Source organism: Porites lutea, chromosome 5 (assembly GCF_958299795.1).
Source record: "Porites lutea chromosome 5, jaPorLute2.1, whole genome shotgun sequence".
Classification (NCBI taxonomy): Eukaryota; Metazoa; Cnidaria; class Anthozoa; order Scleractinia; family Poritidae; genus Porites; species Porites lutea.
Genome location: NC_133205.1, coordinates 317,103 through 340,355, shown reverse-complemented (window position 1 = coordinate 340,355; position 23,253 = coordinate 317,103). Strand labels below are relative to the sequence as shown.

The window sequence follows — 23,253 nt, the reverse complement described above, 5'->3', positions numbered from 1 at the left end:
AATTCCCTCCATTTTCCTCAGCGCAGCAGCGCAGGTTAGTGCACGATCGCAAGGTGCCTCCCCTTGCTTTCTTAGTTTTTCATTGTTTGAGAGAGATTCTTGATACATGAGGGATGGCAACACAAGTTATCGGCGTGGAGCAAGAAGACGGGCGCTGGAATGAATCGACTGGCGCCTTCAGAGGCGAAGGTAATCACACACTGTGGTGATTTACAGGATTACCACTGTACTTATTGTCGGTTGGTTGACGAATTTCGTTTTCACTTGTATATGCTGAAACGTTTCACAGATGCTGGTCCCGAGAGAGCTTCAGGCTCCGAAATGGATGAACAACGCAAGCAACAGATGGCTTATCAATACTTATGTCACCTGGAAGAAGCTAAAGTGTGCGTAGGAGCTAAGTTGGCAGTTGTAACCAGCTGAATTTCTGCATAATTTTACTAGTGTATTACTGTAGTATTAGGATTGTAACGAGAGGAACACCCAGCTGTTTATCTAATATTGATATTTATCACTAATCATGCCTTTTGGTCTCGTCTGTAGATGGATGGAAGCATGTCTAAAAGAGGAATTGCCAGCTACTACTGAACTCGAAGAGGCATTCAGAAACGGTGTGTTCTTGGCAAAGCTGGGTAATTTCTTTTCTCCAGAGACGATTCCTCTGCGCAAAATATTCGACAAAGATTTTAAAGTTTTGAACGTAAGTAATATTCCTGTTAGCTGTTTACCTGCGTCTGTGGCGCATACCCTATGTAAACTTTGCAACCATTCTTAAAGCTTACACGTATAGTTTAAGCTAATTGCTTTAGTTGTTTCTCTTTGTTTTGTAGTCTCGAGGTCTCCACTTTCGCCACACGGATAATATTAATTTCTTTATAAATGGTTGCAGTAAAGTTGGTCTTCCAAAGGTTAGAGAAATATTTTTGTGATTTACATAAGCCAACATTTTATTCGTTTATGCAGAAACCCATTTAAATGTTGTCCATGGCTATAATGTTTATTTTGCTAAGTGGGTTTGTCGCGCGTGACTCCTATTTTTCACTCGTGCAGTGATTAGCGCGCTCTTTTAACCCCAGAGAAGAGATTTATCGTTACATAAAATCAATTTGACTTGCACCTCTTTATAGAGTAGGTCATGTGGGCATTTTTAATGCGTTATAATTTGGGCTGAGGTGAAATAAAAATTTGTAGTTACAATTTAATACATTTCTGCACGAATCTTAGTGAATGTCAATTAATAAATACGATGTTATTTCTTCCAAGGTTTTCTTTCCTGAGACGACCGACATTTATGATAGAAAGAACATGCCAAAGCTGATTTATTGCATTCATGCTTTAAGGTAAACCCCCCCCACCCAAAACAGTCTGATCTCAAAGTTTCATGACAAAGAATTTTTGGCGGAAAATATATGATTGTTAAACAATGAGCATAGTGAATTCATGATATTCTGCACAAAGAACTTTGTGTCACTGCTTTATTTAGGTCATTACAATCAAAATAGACAGTGATGTTTAGGCACATTATGAATTGCTTAGCGCAGCAACCGGCAAATTGCCATCCTCTGGCTCCCTATTTTTTTCCAGGCTGGATATGTTGTATGTAAAATCAATTTCAGGTTAAGCCAGTATTCACTCTCGTTTGATCTGTAAATTTCCTTGTTCCTTTGACTCTCTTAAGAAATGTCTTTGTTCCGTTGACTCTCTTAGGAAATTTCTTTGTTCCATTGACTCTTATAGTAGTCAAAGGAAATGCAGGTTTAACCTGAGAACAGATTTTACCCATAACAGATACATGTAGACCCTTTTGCTTGAGTTTACTAGCCAGGGGTAATTTGGTCAATAATTGGAGATGCCTGTGTTTAAATAAATTTATGAAAATTTGCTTAAAATACTTTATTGACAATCAGTGCTTTTTTATTGGTTAGTACACATCAATTTCATAGTTGGTGATTGGAAGTCAGTTTATTCCTTTTGTCTTATCACACATAAAATGGCTCTTCAATATCAATGTGGAATTGTGTAAAAACATTTTTGTCATTTTGATGGGTATTAATAACTATTGCATGTATGATTCCTAATAGTGATGGCATATCATATTGGTAGTATGTATTGTAAGTCTTGAAATGGTTGAGTAAATATAACTCAACAAAAAACCAAGGATGGAAACGCCAACTTTTTGGCTCTCTGTGCTTCCTTATTAGCAAAGACGTGACCCATGTGGGAGAGGAATTAAATTGACCAAGAACAGTCAATGTAACAGGATACTAGCTCAAGTAAAATGCTGTGTTTACCTGCCATTTCACGTTAATATTGGCATTAACAAATGCTAAACCTTTTTAGTGATGTAATCACATCAGTATGCAAAAATTACTTTCAAAAAAAGATTATTGTTCAAAGAAAATTTGCCAAAATTGCAAGTGATGATTTTCTTGTTTTTTGCTGTTATTTATTGGTTGTGAACTTGTTTTCACTTAAAAACTCTGGTAGTCAGTGTTATTACTCCTTTTTCCTCTAGCAATTTAAATAACAATAATAAATCATTACCTCTTCAGTCATGGGACTGCTATCGTTGAGGTCCTCATAAATAGATTCAAGCGAAAAAAATGGAAAAGAATATTATTTTAAAAAAATGCATTAAAACTATCCCAATAAAAAAGTAAAAAAAACTATCTTAATTAGAGAAATTCTTAGAAACCATCCTTATACACTTTATCCTCTCATTTCCTTCTTTGTTGTTGCCCTTTTTATTGCTTAAGTTGGAAGGATAACCTTAGCAGAAATTTACTTTTCTTTAGTTTGTACCTGTTCAAGTTAGGATTGGCACCACAAATACAGGATCTGTATGGCAAGGCCACATTCACTGGTAATTTAGAAATTACATCTTAATAAAATTATTATTGTTTAACTTGAAGTGTACATAAAGACTTGAACAGATGTCATGTTTCTAATAATGTTATTTTTAAAGTTTTTTTGTTGGTAAGCAAAGCTTTAAAGTAGGAAATATAACAATCACATTTGTTTTTAGAGGAACAGATTAGTGCTATGAGAAAAGAGCTGGAAAAATATGGAATTCAAATGCCAGCATTTAGCAAGATTGGAGGCATTTTAGAAAGTGAGGTATGTAAAAACGGACCAAACAGGTATCAATGCATAGTAAGGTTTGTTTCTTGGGAAAATAATATTACAGTGTACTATCACTCCTGCTAGCCTACTGTTACCACTGCTACTATTGTGCTTCTACCCCCTGCTTGCAATCCCTTAGCCACCACCATTTCTATAGTTACACTCAGTCTCTTTCCCACAGTCAATTCTACTGTTACTCCCATTGTCTTCTTAAGTCACTGCCACCCCTCCTCATTCAATCCCATTCTTGTTTTCACTGCTACTTCCATTTTCGCTTCTATAATCACTCCCACTTCCACAACCATCGCCATTCACTGTCACTTCTACTCTTTTCCTGTCATTCTGTCCTACTAACAATCAGGGTTGTCACTAAGATTTCAAGTTGCCAGGGAAATGCAACAGGTATGCAGGGAATCAAACAGCTAGGGATTTCTTTTCTTTCTGTGTTTCTTCTATTTGCCTATGAAAGTAGCTGGGGGCCAAATTCATAAGAGCCGGGGGAAAACCCAGGCCCCCGCCTCTTAATGACAGTCCTACTGACACTCATGATCTTTCTGCCAAATTCACTTCCATTAACACTGCCACTCTTTGTTCCACATTTACTCCCATTACCACCCCCACTCTTTCTCCCACGTTCACTCCCCTCACCACTCCCACTCTTTCTCCTACATTAACTCTTATCACCACCCCCATTCTTTCTCCCACATTCACTCCCATTACCAGTCCCACTTTTTCTTCCACATCCACTCCCATCACCACACCCCTTCTTTTACTCACATTTGTTCCACGTTCTGTTTTCTTTGATACTGTCAGTAAAACTCCCTGTCCATGTTTCATTTTGATTTTCATTTCCACTAGCATTGCCTTTACCTCCACCACTGCCACTTTGATTGTTATCATTTCACTCTTTATCACTGTCACTGCTATTACTACTAAATGCAGTTTTTTTTACTAAGTGGAAAAAACGTTTACTTTACCAGGGCTGTCATTAAGGGCTGGGGATTTTTTAGATACTATGAGTGTGCCCCCTGGCTATTTTCATAAAAAAAAAAAACTAAAGGCAATTACAACCAAAGGTTTTTAGTTTGTTTGTTGAACTGGAACTGTTTCTTATTGCAGATGCCTGTGGATGAGGCAGCTTGTAAGTATATTGCATTGGAGCTTGTAACTTTACAGTGCAACAAATAAAATGGTTTTGCAGTTAAAAGTTTTACAGTCTTTCACTTAAAATAAACAAAAAGAAAAAAAAATGACTTCAGTGCTTCAGTTTTTTGACTGATCAGTCACAGTATGACTTAATATCTGTTCTAACAGAGTAAACCTTGGAGTTTTGTTTATTCAGCAGTTTGTGATAAATTAATCATATTTTTCTGTACAGTACATGCTGCAGTGATTGCTATAAATGATGCAATCGATCACCAAGATGCTGGCAATACTTTGGAAGCTCTGCGTAATCCTAATGCACACCTCAGAGATGTAAATGCTGAGAATTCAGAACCTTATCAATCTGCTCTGTATCAGGCAAAGAGTACTAAAGCTGCTCAAGCCATAGCTAAGGTAGGAAAAGATCTTCTAGACTTAAAAAAAAAACTTGAAAAAACTCCAGGGTAACTGTGTTTGTATGTTATGCTCTGTAGTCTCCAGGCAAGGAGGGAATGGATGTCTATGACACATTATTAACCCAAGCTGAAATACAAGGAAACATCAGTCAAGTTAATGATGTGATCAGAAAACAAAAAGCAGAAGAAGCATGTAAGTGGTTTTAAATGTATTGAGTAAAATCCAGAATTATATACATATATTTATATATACAGTGGATGAAAAATGCCAAGCTAACCAACGAGGATGCCACTTGTCAGATTCAAAATGTTTCGACCTCAACCTCATAAACCTGAATGACAAAAAGATCTACGACAAACTTCCTCACATGTCTGGCTGTTTAATACAGACGTTTCGCCCTTTGGGCCTCTTCAGTGTATTTGCAAAACCAAAACCTGTCCACTGGTACTTTTGATTTTGTAAATACACTGAAGAAGCGCGAAGGGCAAAACATCTGTATTTAACACCAAGACATGTGAGGAAGTTTGGCGTAGATATCTTTGTTGTAGATCTTTTTGTCATTCAAGTTTATATATTTATATATGTATAACTGCAAACAGTACTGTTTTGGCCTTCTGGGCCTCATCAGTGCAGCTATGATGCTAGGATGGAGGTTAAGCTATATAGCCACCCCAAATGATCCCACAAAATAATTTGTTATCATCTAAGCCATGCCAGAGTGCTCTAACTGGTATATTAGTGGGCCTGCGCAATGCTATGGTCATGACTCATCCTACTAGAGTGTATATATATGCATATATATACATTGTATAGCTGATAGTATTAGTAAGGTGACAGATGAATTCAAATGTTAATTTCATTTAATTTTGTTAATGTGTAATCAGAGTCTATCAGCTCTACAGTAAGATCTTTTTATAATTTTGGTACTTCAAGCTGTCGTAAATGTTTTTTCCTTTCTAGTTTAAATTTGTTTCTTGCCTTGATATTATCTCTTGGTATTGATAACGGAAAAAAAAGTAACATAACATAACATACACTTTGGGTGCATTCCTTTGGAATGATCCAGATCAGGATAAGTGATCCAGGATACCACGGATCATGGTAGATCAAATGAACCAAAAAATCCTTGTCCAGAGTGGATTCATCGGTTCATTTCATCTACCATAATTAGAGTGATCTTGGATCACTGATCGGATCATCCCAAAGGAACGCACCCTTTATTACGACACCTCTATATGGTGCTATTCTGTCGTAATATACAATAATAACAAAGATACAATAATAAAAATAAAATGGGGCAAAAATATTTACATCTGTTACAACAAGAAATATTTACATGAGTTTATATACAGTCATGAAAAATGTGATTCAATCTATTTAAGAAGAGTCTACAGGAAAGTGGGCTGCGACTTTCCTTTTAAAACTTGAGATCTTGTTTAAGTTCCGAATGTTTTATGGGAGTAGGTTGTATTCTTTTGCCTCACGAAAGGCGAAAGAGCGTTGACCAGTTGATAATCTGCATGTAGGTAGATTTAACTGTGACATATCTCTAGTGTTATATTCCTAGAAAGATCTTTAATTATAATATTGTCTTTATAGTATTGGTAAAAACTTGATTCCATTGTTTAGTGCTTGTAGTATACTGATTTAACAGTGAGGAAGATGGTGTTATAATGTTTAACAGTTATGGTTTCTTTTATGTAAGTGAATCAAGCTGTGAAAGAAATCAATGGAGCTATCAGTAGCAAAAATGAAGAAGTTCTTTTGCCAGCATTGTGCAACACGGCTGCCAGGCTATCTGGTGTCTCAACTGAAAATGGATCTTGGTATATGAAGATGCTGGGAGAGAAAAAGGAGATAAAAGAACTGCAGGTATCAATAATAGCGTCTACTTCAAGGAGCGTCTGGCTTACCAGATATTAAAGAAATAACTTCTTGGGCACAGTGTTCAATCTAGGCTGCGTTTTTGCATTATTGACATGGAGTATTATATTCTGATGCAAAATAAATTATCGTGGAGTCATACTGATGCAAAAAAGTTACCTCATATAAAAGTTCTTCCAAAGCAGCAGGCAACGATAAAAGTAAACTTAAAGAAATAGCTTTGCTTACTGGCCTGTAAGCACAATGTAAAATGTTTATGTGCTTTACGTTTGCTTCTAAAACAGCAAGCAGGTGTTAGATCTGGTCAAGTACACATAGCAAGGTAATGCCTGTGACAAAAATTAAGAAATTAGGATTGGACTTATCAAACAAAATCACAACTTTGCCTTTCAGTTTAAATAATACATTTTTTGAATGGCTTTTAATGTTTTGTTCAATGTAGTGTTAAGTCCGACAGACCAACTATTCTTTTGTTTTAAATAAATTTTTGCTATCAATTTAAAAAATTCTTGACCATTTCTTGTTGTTGTGCATTTTTATAAACTAAATACTAATGAATATTGTACATTGTTTGTGTGCATACTTCTCTATAGGAATCAGGCATCTCAGATCTCACAAAAGCTGAAATCCAGGAAGCAGTGAATGCTGCTAATGACTTAGCAGATCAACACAGGCAAAGTAAATATCATCATTACCATAAGGCTGTTACATTGTACTTTTTTCAAGAGCAAGTTCCTTCTTTATGGGCCTGTTTTGAACCCCTTTTGTTTTTCTGCACAAGTGAGTAAAGTGAAAGAGGTTTTGTTTTTGGGTGGGGGAGGAAAGGGGGGGGGGGTGGACTGTGCTATTCAGTGAGAGTGAGTGGCCTGTGCTTGCAACTCAGGAATGTATCTTTTAAGACTGAACAGTCTTCTGTTTAATATTTTTCTCATCCATTTGACTTTGTTAATCATTGTATTTCAGTGGAAGACATAGTTAAGCGCATAAACAAATCTTTAGATGATGGAACTTCAGAAGAAACCCACAACTTGGTTCGAAAACCTGAAGGAATGTTTCCAAAAGTGCTTCCAAGGAGTGCTTTCCTCTACCATGATGGGCTGTTTAAAGGCAAACAAGTATGTTTTTGTCTTATGTCTTACTAAAATACTTTGTGATAGGAAGTAATTAGAAAGTTATTAATACAATATCAACAGTCAGTTTTCCTTTTTTATACTTTTGAACTTTTTTCTTTCCACTAGAATTCTATCCTTAATTTAATAACCTATAAAAAAGTGATTTGGCAAAAGATCTTTACCTGGCTGTTAATTTACTTATAAAATTGATATTTTTTGGCAATTTTATCTGAGGAGTGCTGCAGATATTGTGCAGAATGAAACTAGTTAGTTATAAAATGCCAAGTCAAATCTTACGTTGATCAGAAGATCATCTTGATGATATTGCTCTAGCTTGTCTATTGACCACTCTGCCAATAGGCGTACATGCATATCAATGGGAAAATATTTTTTATCTTATTTTGCAAATTGTACTCATTTCTTTTGCAGGAATGTGAATCACTGACTCATGAGCTTATCTGTGAGCAGTTAACAGGTATTATTCAACTTCATCATCCACAGACTCGTACTGTATCTTGACATTAATTTATTCTGAAACTCCGTATGTGAGTGTTTAGTTTAACAGTTATTGTTGTCAATTTGTTATTTACTTTACTTTGCAGTATTGACAGCTGTAGCTTCCATAAATGAAGCAATTGAAAATGAGAATTCTACTCAGTTAATTAATAGAATGAACCACCCCAATGCTAGCTTGACATCAGTTGAAGACAGTCTGTGTAACAGATATTTGTCTCATTTGGTGTCCGTTAAGGAGGAGAAAGCACAGGTAAGTTCCAATAGATAACAACTAAATGATAAAACTTCTGATGAGCTGTAGAAAATGACAGCAGGTATTATCATATTTCTTGGATGTAAAAAATAGATGAGTAAATGATATTGCAAGTGTTTTGTCAGGATTTGAAGTGCATATCTAAATTATTCTAATCAAATGATATTGTAAGTGTTTTGTCAGGATTTGAAGTGCATATCTACATTATTCTAATCAAATTAAACATATCGTGACTTAAAACCCCATGTGGCAGACGTCAAACCAGTTGGCAGTAAGTGAGCAGAGCCCCTGAACAAATCCAGCTATAGGTCAGAGTGGCACTCAAATCTGGCTCGTCTGAGTTGTAAACTTATCCGACTCACTGACCACCCAGCCACAATGTCTGCAAGCAATGAATACATGATGGCTGCCAGTTCACAGGGCTTCCTGTGAGAGATGAAAGACTGATCTTTTTTTTCAACTTGTAGGACTGTGGAGTAGGCAAAGATGATCTTACTCAGATTGAACTTCAGATTTGTGTGGACTTTGTGAACACTGTAGTCCAAGATGAACATGACTGTAAGTTATCGCACTTGTTTGTTATTTTGCTATTTTCTGCTGCATCTAGTGGCAGGTTAGACTTGCTGTACCCTCTTTGTCATTTGTTGTTTCAAATATCATTTAAATTTAAATTTATTTTTGGTTTATTCGTAGAATGCATTTGTAATTATTCATAAAACTCATGTTACGATTTGGACAGCCTTAAACTGTTTGTTTTTTTATACAGTAATATCAGCAATAGCCGTGATCAATGAAGCCATTGACAAGGGTGATCACAACAGCACATTGCAGTGCCTTCATGCTGAGGCTGCCAAGCTTTCAGGCATCACATCAGAGAATAGCCAACTCTATCAGAAGGTTCTCTACTCTCAAAAGATCGCTAAAGCTCAGGTTAGAAAATAAATAATCAGTTTGTACCAACAAAAATGTATGTTAATGTTCACTTTCTTGTCTCTCCACGCCAGAAGAGTTCAACTTTGAAATTAATTAGCGTTTGAAACACCATTCCATTTGTAGAAAACTGATGAAGATTCAGCAGAATTATGGCATGATGAGATTCAGCTTGGCTTGGATTATGCCAATAGGCACGCAGATGAGGCCAGGCAGTGTGAGTATTATATAGTATTGTTGCTTATCCAGTCTTAGAGAGAGCTGACTGTACTTCATCCAGCTGTGGCTGCCACTTTAAATTCTACTGAAATCCATGTCTTCTATAACTGTCTATTTTTAAAAGTGGCAGAGGGTGTCACTGCAGTAAACCAAGCTGTTGATGCAAATGATGAGAAGTTACTGATGGCAGCCCTGACATACCCTCGTGTCAGCATCTATGGTGTCACCTCACAGTGTAGTCAGCAGTACCTTGAAGAGCTTACAAAACTCAAAGATGCAAAAAAACAACCAGGTTGGTGCTGATCTTTGTTTATGGGCTAAGGAATCTGACAGAATTTTTACTACTGAGAGCACTGTACAGGAAGTACAGATAGTCACAAGTGCAAGGAAAAACGTATTACAGATTATACAATGAATTTCTCATCTTATCTTCTGCTATTACATAATAATTTTGTTGTCACCACTTGAGAAGATGGTTCAGGAATTTAGGATAAAATAAATGGTTTCTCATCTTAATTTGTAGAGACTGATACCAAATGGCTGGAACAGAAGACACCTCAGGGACACATGTATTATTATAATACTGAAAATAATGAAGGCTGCTGGGAAAAACCTGAAGACTTCAGTAATTCATCTCTGTTAACAAGGGAAGAAATTCAGGTTAGTTCAACATGTTCAACCAGGGCACTAATAATAATACCTACATGTTTTAACTAAGTGATTTTACCACATTATTTTATCTATTACGATTATTTATCAGTTGCATAGCTCAATCATTATGGAATAGTTGAATGGGAAACATGGTTTTCCCTTACTTAATGAGTTTGGGTTGTGTATGGCAAGTTATTTGCCAAGTTTGTTTGCTCCGTTTTATGGTTCAATCACAGTTTGACAATACAGTACAATATGCTGTAGAGAGAGCATGTCTGATGCATTAAGTTACATTTCACCTTCATGTCTTATAGCATCAAAGAGAAAATGAAAGGTGACTTCTTGCATCAAGAAAAATATTTTTTTCGACAAAACAGGTCACACTTCACCTAAATGTTATTTAGCACACCAATGACCACGGTTACTATTTTTGCAAAATTTGTTTTGACCAGAAAAAAGCAAATTGATATAATGACTAGCAACTACTAGAATGTTACAGACTCTCCTTGCTTACAGCTCTAGACTGAATCATAGTTACAGTATTTTGCATCTTGCTTTCATAATCATCACTTTTCTTGCTTATGGACATTATCGATGTACAGCAGGACTCCATAGTGTTTAAAAGTTTCTATAGAAAATGTAAATGAAACAATCCTTGAGTGTGCATCAATTTTTTCTGTGTTGCCTTTCTTAACAGGGGCTGATATCACGAGTCACAGCCCAATATGATCGATGGGTGCATATGCAGTCCAATGAACCTTTGATCATCAAATTACAGTCTCACTGGAAAGGATACTTGGCTAGAAGGGCTTACCATGAAAGAAGAACTTTTTTAAAGGAACATTTACCAGCTGTTATTAAAATCCAGGTATTTGTGTTAACATTGTCATGATACAAGCTTTGGAGAGTAGGAGGTTTTTACAGGACAGCACTATAGCACATTATGCAAAGCTAATAACAGCAATAATGATAATATTGAAAACTAGGTGGAAATTGTTGGCCTACTTCATTTCAAATTATTACAGCATGCAGGAAGTAATCTTCTGGTCAGCAACTGTCTTGAGATTGCTAGTTGAGTTCATGTATCTAAAGAAAGTACTATGTTTTGATTGTAGGCATTTGTTAGAGGATTTATTCAAAGACTGAAATACCAAACAAGGCTACAAGAACTGAGGAGTCACCCTGATGAAGTCATTAAGGTATGAATATTTAAGACAGATGTTTATGTGTGCAATTTAAATGCTTCTGTTACAGCACCACCAAACTGTGAATTCTGGCCTCTTGAAATGATTTCATCCTTCCACAATCAAAGAAAACCTTTCTCTTGTCCTTTTTATTTCCTTTATCAGTTCTGTTCATAGCAGTTGCAGTTTTTCATATATATCTTTATACAGAATTATTGTAAATAGTCATATATCGTCATTCAATAGATTCAATCTTGGGTGCGCATGTGGATTGCCAGAAGGAAGTACCTAGAAAGAAGGAAATACTTCAAAGACCATGTGAGTGTCTTAATTTTTGATGACTTTAGTTGCCATTCTTTTTTTGGAATGTGGAGGTCAGTCTTTTAGTTGTAACTTGTGAAGTCATTACTGTTGATCAGTTGTGTATTACAATTTTTGTTTTCAATACCACAATTCTTGGTCCTCCACAAACCTAAAATAAAGAACACATTTAATTGTAAACTGTCTGAAACTCTCCTGGGCAGGGCTGTCCATATCTTGGAGTGATATTTTTAAAAAAAAGAAACTTGAAAAAAAAAAAAAAGTTACCTCTTCTCTTGTTGTTGTTTTTATTTTACTTTGCATCTTTCAACTAAAAAAAGCATTTAAATGAATAAATAAATGCCAGGGCCCGGTTCCTTGAAAGATGGTCAAGTTTAACCCAGGAGGAAGCCAAATATTAAGCAGGGTTTTCTTGTTTAAGAACATGCAACTCGAGCTTACAAAATACAGTTGAGCCTTTACCCCTAGATACTGTAAAAAAAAAAAAAAAACGTTACTCTAAGCAATACATGGGAATGTAGAATACAAAACGGGACAAAATTTTAATCCTGGATTAGTGCCAATTGGGCCCAGGATATCTGTAGAATTACCTGTTTGTTTTTGCTTTTTGTAGGATTCTGCAATAGTGAAGATTCAAGCATGGGTGAGAGCCAATGTGGCTCAAAATGACTATAGAAAACTTAGTAAGTGTTTTTTTTTATCTCCTGCTATCACATCTACTTGAAATTATAAAGAAGGGGGGGTCTAAGACAGGATATTAAAGACCTCTACATTTTTCATACATATTGTTTAATACATGCTGTTATTCACATTTTGGCATATCATTATATATCTGATAAGTATAGGTTCCATGGAGGTCCATGTAAGATATTTCCTTTAGAGGGAAAATTCCTTACATATGAGATTCAAACTATTGCACGCTATGAATTCTGTTTTGTAGTTTTACTTTAGAGATACCATAACCGAAAAATCAACGATAAAAAAGTAACACAACGTTTTGACGTTTCGTTTTGATCGTTATCAGATACCTTAACCACTATAAAATTTAATACAATCTTACTGTACTTTTACTTAAAGCCGGTAGTCTCTTAATTTTTGTTTTTTTTGTTGTTATTGTCACAAAGTTTCTATGCAAGATCCACCATGCAAGACTGTAAGAAAATTCCTTCATCTTTTGGAACACAGTGATGCTGACTTTGAAGAAGAGCTAGGTAATTCAGTATAAAGGTGTAATATTTACTATGTACTCTACTGATTTCATCCAAGGACTATCTTTACAAGGATTCTGCCCAGATGTGATAGCATGATCTAATAGCATGTGTACAATATACTTTGGTTGAATTACTGACATTATGACCACATCAGGGGCCACCGGACGACAACTTACTTCTGCCCTTGGTTGACGAGGGAATCCTACTTTTGTTTAAAAATGTAAAGTTTCTTTTAGTTTTTGTCACAACTGCTGGAAAATTCTTCTTTGCAATGTTTTTGTGACATTTGACTAGAAAAACAAAACAGGACAAAAAAAAGGACAAGTTTGTATGACAGTTTTGCGTAGAAAATCTTAGGTAGATTGAAGATTGGTATTGTTAACATTTGATGTGACTGACTCTACAGACCTTCAGAAGTTAAGAGCTCAAGTTGTAACAGAGATCAGATCAAATCAGCAGTTGGAAAATGACCTGAATCTTATGGACATCAAGATAGGACTTCTTGTTCGGAACAGAATCACTTTACAGGTAATCAGATTTCTTCCATATTCATGTTATCTTTCACAATAAACTTAATAGTTTTCTGTTGTTGTTGTTGGCGGTTTTCAGTGTTAACTTCTTAATTAAATATATGTTTGGCCATGAGTGGGAACAGTATTTCTTATAGTTGTTATTTTTGTGTGAGTAACCTGTAATAGTCTGTGATCTGTATGAAGTAAACTTCTTGTTGCTTTTAGGATGTTATACATCATGGAAAGAACTTGAAGCGTGAAAAACAAGACATGAGTACGGCTTTACAAAGAACAAAAGGAATCAAGTCTCTTAGTAAAGAGAGCCATGAAAAGCTAGAAGCTTATCAAAATTTATTCTACCTGCTTCAGACAAACCCAGTTTACCTAGCGAAGCTGATTTTTGCAATGCCGCAGAGTAAATTTACCAAGTTTATGGAGTCTGTTATATTGACATTGTACAATTATGCTTCTAATGCACGGGAAGAGTACCTGCTTGTGAAGTTATTTGATACTGCTCTCAAAGAAGAAATCATGTAAGTATAAATGTACATTCTTATTCAACATACTGGCAATACTATGACAGATGTCTTACCAAATTTTAAAGTATCTTCCTGAAAACAAGGTCACTGAGCTCAAAATAGGATTTTTAAAAGTAAAAAAATTTTGTATCTTGTACAGGGTTATGGTAAATTCTTTTTTAAAGGCGTTGTTGACCACTGTGGTTTGTTTTTCAGTTCAAAGGTGGACCAGATGCAGGACATAGTGACGGGAAATCCGGCAGTCATTAAAATTGTGGTACACTTTAACAGGTGAATTATAGAGAACGTTTTAGCCCTTTTTTTGCATCCACTTTATGATTCCCAGCAGGTCTTCTTGCTGTACACTACCTGTACAAAATCATCTACAGTAATATTGATGTATGAAAATATGAATGTAGCACATATGCAGCTACAATCCCGTCGTGACTCATAAAACGATCAGTTTCTTCTCATACCAGCCTTTGTTCCGGTAGAATTTTGGTTACCCCATTGTTTCAAATATAAGTTTGTACTTATTATGTTTTATCCTTCTGTTATACAGAGGACAGAAGGGTCAGAGTTCACTGCGTGAGCTGCTGCAGCCATTAGTTGAAGGTGTTCTTAATGACAAAAACCTGTCAATAAATACCAACCCCCTTGAAGTGTATAAAGCATGGATAAATCAAATGGAATCAGAGACTGGACAAGCCAGGTACAGTCTAAGTTCAAGTTCTAACTGCAGACTGCCTTTCCGAAAAGCATCAGAAAATAATTTTCAATACGTTTGGAGCTACAGGAGCGTTTTTTGTATAGGTAAATGTACTATGGAATATAGCTATAAACCGTATTAATTCGTTCTTTTTATTCTTGTATTTATAGTAAGTTGCCATATGACGTTGAGCCAGAACAAGCCCTCAAACATCCCGAAGTGAGCTCCAGAATAGAGGCTGCTATGAAGAGTCTTACAACTGCAACAGATACCTTCTTGAATTCTATTCTTCAGTCTGGTGATAAAATACCGTAAGCACTGTTCTTTATCTTCATTTGTATTGAATGTAAAATCTAACTTGCTCGTCTTCTAGTGCTGTAATTATTTTATTTCTTATATATGTTTTTGTTGGTTACTAGTTATGGTTTAAGGTATGTTGCCATGTCTTTAAGAGTGGCTCTTGCCGAAAAGTTCCCAGAAGCGCCAGAGGCAGAGATATTGAAGGTAACATGGATATTATTTATAGAGATGAAAAAGTCGAACATTTCTGTGCTCAGTTGTGAGAAGTATGGTGATGGAAATTGTCTGTTTTCAGGTTGTAGGTAACCTGATCTACTACAGATACATGAATCCTGCTATAGTGGCCCCTGATGCATTTGATGTGGTGTCTTTTGGCGTTGACAAAGGCTTGACACCAGACCAGGTACGGCAGCGCACCTTCATATTTGAAAAAGAATATCATAGTTAAATAATCATCAACAAAGAAAAGCAACCGCCATGGAAAATCTGCGTCTTCTTTCAACCTAAGATCATGGACAAATTCCTTAGGGCAGTGATGCAATATTCTTAATTATCAGTAATTCCAGGGTGCCTTCATAAAACAATGCTGTCTTTTAATGAGTACTTCAAGTGCAGTTGTCCCTCACCCCACCCCACCCTATACAATGTTCAAACTTGGGTAAAATTCTGGATACACGTGCCTAGCGTTGTTTGTGGGGTAGGTGTTGTGAATGTATGATTTGAAAAAAGCCCCACAAATACAAATTTGTCTCTTAAGACTTTTGTCCATGATTGTAGGATTCTCTTCCCCTTAAACTGCAATCTGCAATGTTTCATGCATGGCAATTTAACTAAGATTTGCATGTTTTGCTTTTCTCTCACAGAGACGAAATCTTGGGTCTATCGCCAAAATCCTTCAGTATGTAGCCTCAAATAAAATGGTAAGAAAGCTGTGACCGTCGATCATTCAGTTTAAGGAGAATTTGCAAAGTAATCGTCTCTGTGATTCCGAGACAGTTTGGCCCGCACCAACATGGCAATGGAAAGATCTTGAAAACAGAAACTCGTAGACCCCTGCACTTTTGGTGTCGGTGAACATCGTGCATTTTCTCAAACTTTCTTTATAAAACATCGTACATTTTTTTACAACTTAACTGGTAAATCCTGGAGTCCTTGTAGGTGGAGCGCTCTTGTCTATGCGAGTATAGACAATAGAAAATTACTGTCTACTTGTGGAATGCATCAAGCCCTTAAGGTGATACTAATGCCAGAATTGAATACCAGTTTAACTATTCCTTCTATTGTTAATTGATTACTAAATGAAAGATGTTTTACCCAGTTAGGAAAACAGTCCAAAAACAAAGATATAGAAAAGAGTGATCTGGAACATCCTGAATCTGAGAATTCAACTGAATATGTTGTTGTTAGTACGCGTTGAGTTACACTCTTCCCAGTCACTCGCTTCAGTTTAGTGCATCAGCCTCCGCTATACACTTTACATAGCTGATTCAACAAAGGTTGCTTTGGGCATTGGGAATTGGCAACTGTGTATTGGGTATTTAGATATAAGGAACTCAGTGCAATGACTTGCTTAAGTGACCACCAAAGAATAGATTCTCAGTGCGCAATTCCTAATGCCCAAAGCAACCTTTATTGAATCAGCTGTATAAATTAATATTCTTACTTTCTTTCAAGGCTTAGCACCTTGCTGATTGCACAATCCTACCCTTTATCTTATGACATTTTTACATTAATATCTTGTTTAGTTATAATGTACTAGCGGATATTTACATACTTAACAACAGCTCAAACAAACATGAAACGTACTTTTTTGTGCCTTGTAAAGCTTACATAACGATCATCTTTGTGCTACAAAGTGGTGTAGGAGAGTGTTTTTATTCCTGCTGTATTTGCGGTGTATGAATTTTTTTATCTTTTATAGAGCAGAAATAATACAATTAGGGATACCAATTGATTTGTTTATCGGTTTTCATTTTCATTTTATTAGTTTGGAGGGGAGAGTGCGCATCTTAGTCCTCTTAATGGCTACATTGCACAGGCTCACCAACGCTTCAAGTAAGTTCCATGTAAATCTCCTAAATCATTTCGTTTTATGAGACAAAAAAACACACCAGTTTAGATGTGTTTTTATTTTACCTTCATGTGTGTATTAAGAAAAATAGTTATGGGTGCTTCATTGTCATCTAGGGTGACGAAAGTCAATGCACCATACAAAGGCTTATAGTGAATGTTTTGGGTAAAAAGCAATATATCTTATGGCGTATTTGAGAACACAATAAGTGCGCACCATTAGCATCCAGCTTTTCCCTTTTTACTCTGATTGCAGTAACAACTAGTAAGGTGTCCTTTTTATAGAAAACTGTTCAGCCAAATAACAGATTTTATGTAAAGAGATTTGTCTATAAACTGTTGACTGATTCTTGTTTCTGCGTTGTGGTTTAGGAAGTTTTTCTTGGAGGTGTCAACAGTAGAGGAACCTGAGAATCATTTCAATATCGACGAGTACACAGATGTAGTGATGGTCACTAAACCGGTGATTTACATCTCAGTACAGGAGATCTGTGATACTCACACTTTACTGATAGATCACAGACATGAAATAGCACCTGATCCTAATGATCCTCTTCATGAACTGCTGGATGATCTTGGTGATGCACCCAGTGTTGAGGCTCTACTAGGTAGGTAACACTTCATAAACTGTTCCCAGTGCTCTATTTATTCGAAAGATCTTCAGGATCGAGTGCTTACTGGTAAGGGCGGCCACCTTGATTTCATAATAGATATGAACCGAGGGGACGGGCGTCAGGGTTTATCGCGGAAAGGGGAGGGAGGCGAGAAAATATCTACCTCTATTTTTCTTTTCTATTTTACCGTCCCTCGCCCCCTGAACGAACAGTCTACAAAGGTCCGGGATCGACAATGGACTATCGTAATGTCTCAGTAATAATAATAGCATTTATTTATACACGATTAAAAAGTACAGCAGGGCTGTATGAAAGTTTTAGGAAAATGAAAAAATCTAGAGAAAATTCTTTTTCTTGTCTTCTTCTTTTCTTTTTCTTTGTAAATAGCACTCGTGCGCATTCATTAACCAGGCTTACAACTGAATTTCATTAATTTTTGTTAAATGAATTATCGGGAGGAACAGCATTGGGGTTCTAAATTTCACGTCGTTTATTTTCGCAAGAACTATTTTTTCTTCGTTTCTCATTTTTTTTTTTTTTTTTTTTCGCCGACTGTTTTTGCCGTGCGATCGCCATAAGTGTTTACTTTACGGCTGACATGTTCACTGTATCCCAATGCGTGTCAGCAGTGGTCATTTCAGTTCTGTTTATTTGAAGAAGACTTGTGTATCTATTTGATATTTTTTGGCGATAGGTGACATAGCACCAGTGAATGGAGAAGAAGGACTAACAGCACAATCAGCCAAAACGGAGATTTCTTTAACTCTGACAAACAAGTTTGAGGTACCAGATGATGACGACTCTGACATGAGAGCCTTGTTTGTAAGGTGAGCTCACTTAATCAATCTTGTAACTGCTGTGAGATGTGTAGGTATCACATCTGCGGGGCAGTGGTCTGTTTACTTTGCCAGTCAGATATTGAATGTTCGTGTTTTGTATCGCAGAACAAAAAGAATGATCGTTGATGTGCTTAAAGTTCAACCTGGTGAAAATCTTACAGAAATCCTTGAGACAACCGCAACTGATGAACAAGTGAGTCTTTTTCACATGTGCCACTTTGTTTCGAGATACTGTCAAGTTCTTTGTAAAGATCGACACATCTATCCGACTGCGTACCATTTGTTAACTCGTTAGCCATTCTGTCACAGCATGCATTGTTTTTAAGCTCTGGTAAAGCTAGCGTTTCATCTGCTTTATTTGGCAGGGGACACTCTCGCATGCAGACTGCAACCAAAAACAGTAAAAGTTACAAAATTGTACAACCTGTGTTCTTACTGTACTTAATCTGAATTTAACGAACGTCAGTATGCACTAATTTTACATGACAAAAAAAGAATTTCTTATGATGACGAGAATGTAAGCGATGGTTTAAGGCTTCGGAGAGTGACTGGTTTTAACATAACCAACAGAAACAGAGTTCCAGCCCCATTGACTGATTACGAAGTTTCGTTGTTTTGCTGATATATCAGTCTAGATCATCAGAGACCATTAATTGTATCAGACTGCTAACTACAGGTTGACTACTGGTAGAGGCAATTCATTCATCATTTGAATTTTATCACGTGACTGCTGCCTTTGTCCCAGGAAGAAGAACACACGCGGTTAATGAGGCTAAGAGAACTGAGCGATGAAAACAAGAGTAAGTCCCTCGGCAACGTGACAAGATCAGCCTCCGCTTACGGTGATACCAAGTATGTACGATGTGTTAAGTTACTTGCAAACGGACGCAACAACTCCCGAGATTGTTCGGCCACCAATGTTGGGAGTTGCTACGTCCGTGTTGGCAGTGGTGTGCAAACGGATGCAGCTCCAAGGAGACCATGTGTAATGCGTGTGCTTGGCCCCAAGAATGTTGGAAGAGCTTTAGGAAGAGCTGTGCAAACGGATCCAACATTATTGCGCTACGCTTCGGTGATCACGGAAACAAACGAAATGTTGGCCCAAAATTTTGACCAGTTTGAAATTTTGCGCAACAAAATGCAACAGGGTGTGTAAACGGACGCAACATGTAACATCCAAAAATGTTGGTAGTTATTGGCCATCAATGTTGCGTCCATTTGCACGGGACTTTATTCGTCTCATGTATTTATTACCCACCCGCCGCGGGTCTTCCCGCCACAAATGACATGAGTCTCCATTACAGAGCTGGGCAGTTATTAAGTAAAGTACTTTTACCTTATGCTGAGGTGGAGTAAAATCTTACGGAATAACCAGTCAGATAAATCATCTTTACCGAGACTTTCACTACAAATACTGTTTATGTATTTTTTAGAGTGAAATATGAAAATCTTTTCCCTGTTTAAAAACCACTTGCAATGAGCACCGTTGACATTACTCTTCTGCTTGCACCGCAAACGGCTTTACTGAAGTGAATTCTGTTGATCACTGAAAAAATGCGACACATTTACCCGTAAAGCCACAGTCAATGTTGGGTCTAGGAATAAAACATGCAAAGCGTCCTTCTTATTGGGGAATGTGTAGATATCTGTTTGATAGACTTGGGATTATTGTTTAGTCTGTTTCCTCACCAATTTTATTCTTGTTCTTGATATCATCATGTTTGTAACAGAAGGAAGTAATTTTCTTTTTTTTTTTCTTTTCCTTTTTTTATTTCACAGGCTTCCTCTTGAAGGACTTAAAAGAAAGATTATTAGAAATCTACGGATGCTTGAAAGCCAAGGGGTTGTTACCATCAAAAATGACTATCAAGACATCATCAATGCTATCGCAAAGGTAACCTTTCTGATTTTATTTAATTTAAGTACTCATACCCTTGAAATGTGATTCGTTGTGATGTTGAACACAGTTGCAATTAGCCTCAGCTCCGAAGTCATAAGCTTTTACTGGTTTTGTTGTGCTAAACTACGTTACAGTCGAAACTAAACCTCTGGTAACTGAGTTACTAACCGGGCTCAGATTATTTAGTCTGCGACGCAGGCTATCAGTCAGTGTGTCAGTGTTAGTTAGAGTGGTTTTCGTTTGAGTGTCGTAAAACCAAAACCAAAGTAATTACTCTGGCCAATCACGTAGGACACAGACAATACATTGAACCAATCAAAACTCGAAGTAATTACATGTGGCTGACGCAAAGCGCGGGAAAATGCATGCGAGCGCGTCACAATTGGCTTTGGTTTTCTGATTGGATGAAAAGGTGGCGCGAATCTTTTAAGCCAATCGCATCGTGTAGAAAGTGCAAAACCAATTACTTTTCGACACTCAAATGAAAACCGCTCTATTTGGTATCTTGTTTTCTTGTTACAGGACATCCGCAATCAGAGGAGATACCGTCAAAGGCGGAGACAAGAAAAAAAGAAACTTGGACAAACTTTGGAAAGCTTGCAGAACAAATCGCAGTTCTATGAGGAACAAATCGACTACTATAATCAGTACATTCGCGTGTGCTTAGATAACCTGGCCAAGAAAGGAAAGTAAGTTATTCATTGGTTTTAAACATTCTATTATGCCTTATACTCAGAGTGGGATGAGGTTGGATACAGTAGGGATCGGGGGCACGTAAAAGACTCGTTGTTTTGTTTTAATTTTAACATGTCCAGTTTCTTTCAAGGATAGTCGCTTATTGCGACTGCCGTGCTACATTCTTTACAGATTTTTCAAGTTTCGTCAAATGGGAAAAGCCAGCCCCAAACCTATTTTTCACCGAACTTGACACTTTAGCTATTTTGAGTTGTTTAACTGGGAGGAGCAAGTTTGTTAATAACCTGGTTTGTTGAATAATTTGCTAGAAAACCTTCAAGAGCCAAACAGCAAAAAGGAGAAGTGTTCCGCGGAGAAATCAAGTACACCGCGCAGAGACTGTACGAGAAGGGAGTTATACTTGAGATCGAAGGACTACCACCAGCGCAGTTAGTAAAACCTTCGATTTTTATTAAATAAGTGATAATGCTACAATCAAGGCCAACGATGGTCTTTGACCGCTTTAACCGGGATGGGGAACCATAGACTGTTTTACGCTGGTCATGTTTTCGGGTTCTAGAATTAATCTGTATTAAAATTTCTAACTGTGGAATCTCATGCGAGGTTTGCAACCTTGCGTTATTTCAGAACAACGTCAGTTTTAGTTTTTTTTTTCTATTGTTTGTTAGCCCTCTTCGCTTTTGCCTTTTTTGCCTTCGAAGACAATGAACATAAGACTTCCTCTCGTTTTAGGGTGTATACTTTATTTGTTTTTAAGTTTAGGAACGGATTGCTGTGTTTCTGTTTTGTCTATGATGTGCTTAAGTGACGCAGATGTGTTATTTGTCCATCAGGTTTAAAAATGTCATGTTTGAGATCAAATCAGCCGATGAAGTCGGTGTGTTTGTTGTGTCTGCTAAATTCATGGGTGTGGCAATGGAGAAGGTAGAGTTAGTTTTCCAGGTAAGAAAAAATAACTCTCTTCTGTTTAGTATGATTTGATCAAGACTTAATTCAATCACACTTTAACAGTCTGTTTCTTCTGTGTCATAAACACTATTTGATGTTAAAAGCAAAGTATTTCGACAACCGTTTTCACTACAGTTTGAATTTGATGACCTTTTCCAAATCGCTTTTAGTTGGGAAAGGAGCCTAAAAATAATATGAATCCAGGTGTACCCTCGTAAGTTTAGCAGTATATATATAAACGCAAGAGACTGGCTGCCTTCTCAGGTTATTTTGTTGTTCTTTTGACAGGACTTGCTCCAGCTTCAATACGAGGGCGTAGCAGTTATGAAAATGTTCGGTCGAGCCAAGATAAACGTGAACTTGCTGATCTTTTTGTTAAACAAGAAATTTTACGGCAAATAGATAACGCAAGGATTACTTCAAGAACATTAACAATACTTACGCTGTGAAAAATTCCAGTACACAATAATTATTGCACTGCAAGCCTGTGCGCGGACGTAAACAACACACGCTCATAGCAGCGTCTAAAGAGGGATACATATTAGCTGTGTATATTATCGGCGATGTCACTATTTTACGGCGATTTGATGCAGTTTTGAGATCTTTTTCAATTAGTCAAAACCCCGACTGTTTTCGAGGTCCTGAGGAAGTACGTAACGCCGTCGTTGGATCAAAATCGCTAGCAGATCGCCGTGAAATCCAATTATCCGTCTTGTTGTTTGCAGTATAATTAAATCGCCGTATCGATAATGGCCTTTACTTAGACTATGTCCTAGTAGTGTTTACAAGTTGGTATTATGGAAGATGTAATTAGTAACGCCTTACATTCGCGGGGTTACCCTTTATTGGCTGAAATAAGGGGGGGAAGGGAGGGGACAATAATAGTGAGACTCTAAAGTAATGTTTTAGAGGACGGATAAGAAGAGGAGCTGCGAGGGTTTAGGTGGGGCGGGGGGGGGGGGGGGGAGGTGGGATTACACGCACTTTGCAGCTCAGATAGCTCTTAATCCGTCCAACTGGGTATTCATAAAAGGTCCTTCATGTCGTGTTTTCTTCTTGTTGATTGGGTTACGGGTTACTTAAACAAAGCCTGTAGATGTCTTTATTTTTCTTTATTTCTATAGGGGTGGGCTTCGGGTGCATTAACGAGACAATTTAAACCTCACGTTATCACGTGCAATGA

General features: G+C 37.0%; 1 protein-coding gene across 2 annotated transcripts; it reads left to right on the top strand.

Moving 5' to 3' along the window:
• Positions 1 to 22,910, top strand: LOC140936363 (ras GTPase-activating-like protein IQGAP1). Of its 2 annotated transcripts, XM_073385828.1 has the most exons (43): positions 1 to 189; positions 290 to 386; positions 544 to 700; positions 831 to 908; positions 1,264 to 1,340; positions 2,796 to 2,863; positions 3,026 to 3,117; positions 4,243 to 4,264; positions 4,502 to 4,680; positions 4,761 to 4,875; positions 6,389 to 6,555; positions 7,161 to 7,245; positions 7,531 to 7,682; positions 8,109 to 8,154; positions 8,282 to 8,445; positions 8,916 to 9,006; positions 9,215 to 9,378; positions 9,505 to 9,595; positions 9,722 to 9,889; positions 10,121 to 10,257; positions 10,946 to 11,116; positions 11,364 to 11,447; positions 11,679 to 11,750; positions 12,367 to 12,436; positions 12,878 to 12,964; positions 13,371 to 13,492; positions 13,702 to 14,009; positions 14,211 to 14,285; positions 14,557 to 14,706; positions 14,874 to 15,014; positions 15,123 to 15,207; positions 15,299 to 15,406; positions 15,867 to 15,923; positions 16,991 to 17,058; positions 17,446 to 17,681; positions 18,382 to 18,514; positions 18,632 to 18,719; positions 19,272 to 19,378; positions 20,306 to 20,420; positions 20,949 to 21,115; positions 21,431 to 21,550; positions 21,956 to 22,064; positions 22,359 to 22,910. In XM_073385828.1, exons 1-43 carry the CDS (start codon positions 114 to 116, stop codon positions 22,470 to 22,472), a joined length of 5,013 nt encoding a protein of 1,670 aa, XP_073241929.1. In that variant the 5' UTR covers positions 1 to 113; the 3' UTR covers positions 22,473 to 22,910. The 2 variants fall into 2 exon arrangements, with proteins under 2 accessions (XP_073241929.1, XP_073241930.1); XM_073385829.1 differs by lacking the exon at positions 290 to 386 and having other exon boundaries at positions 48 to 189; positions 22,359 to 22,909.
• The last annotated feature ends 343 nt before the right edge of the window (positions 22,911 to 23,253 follow it).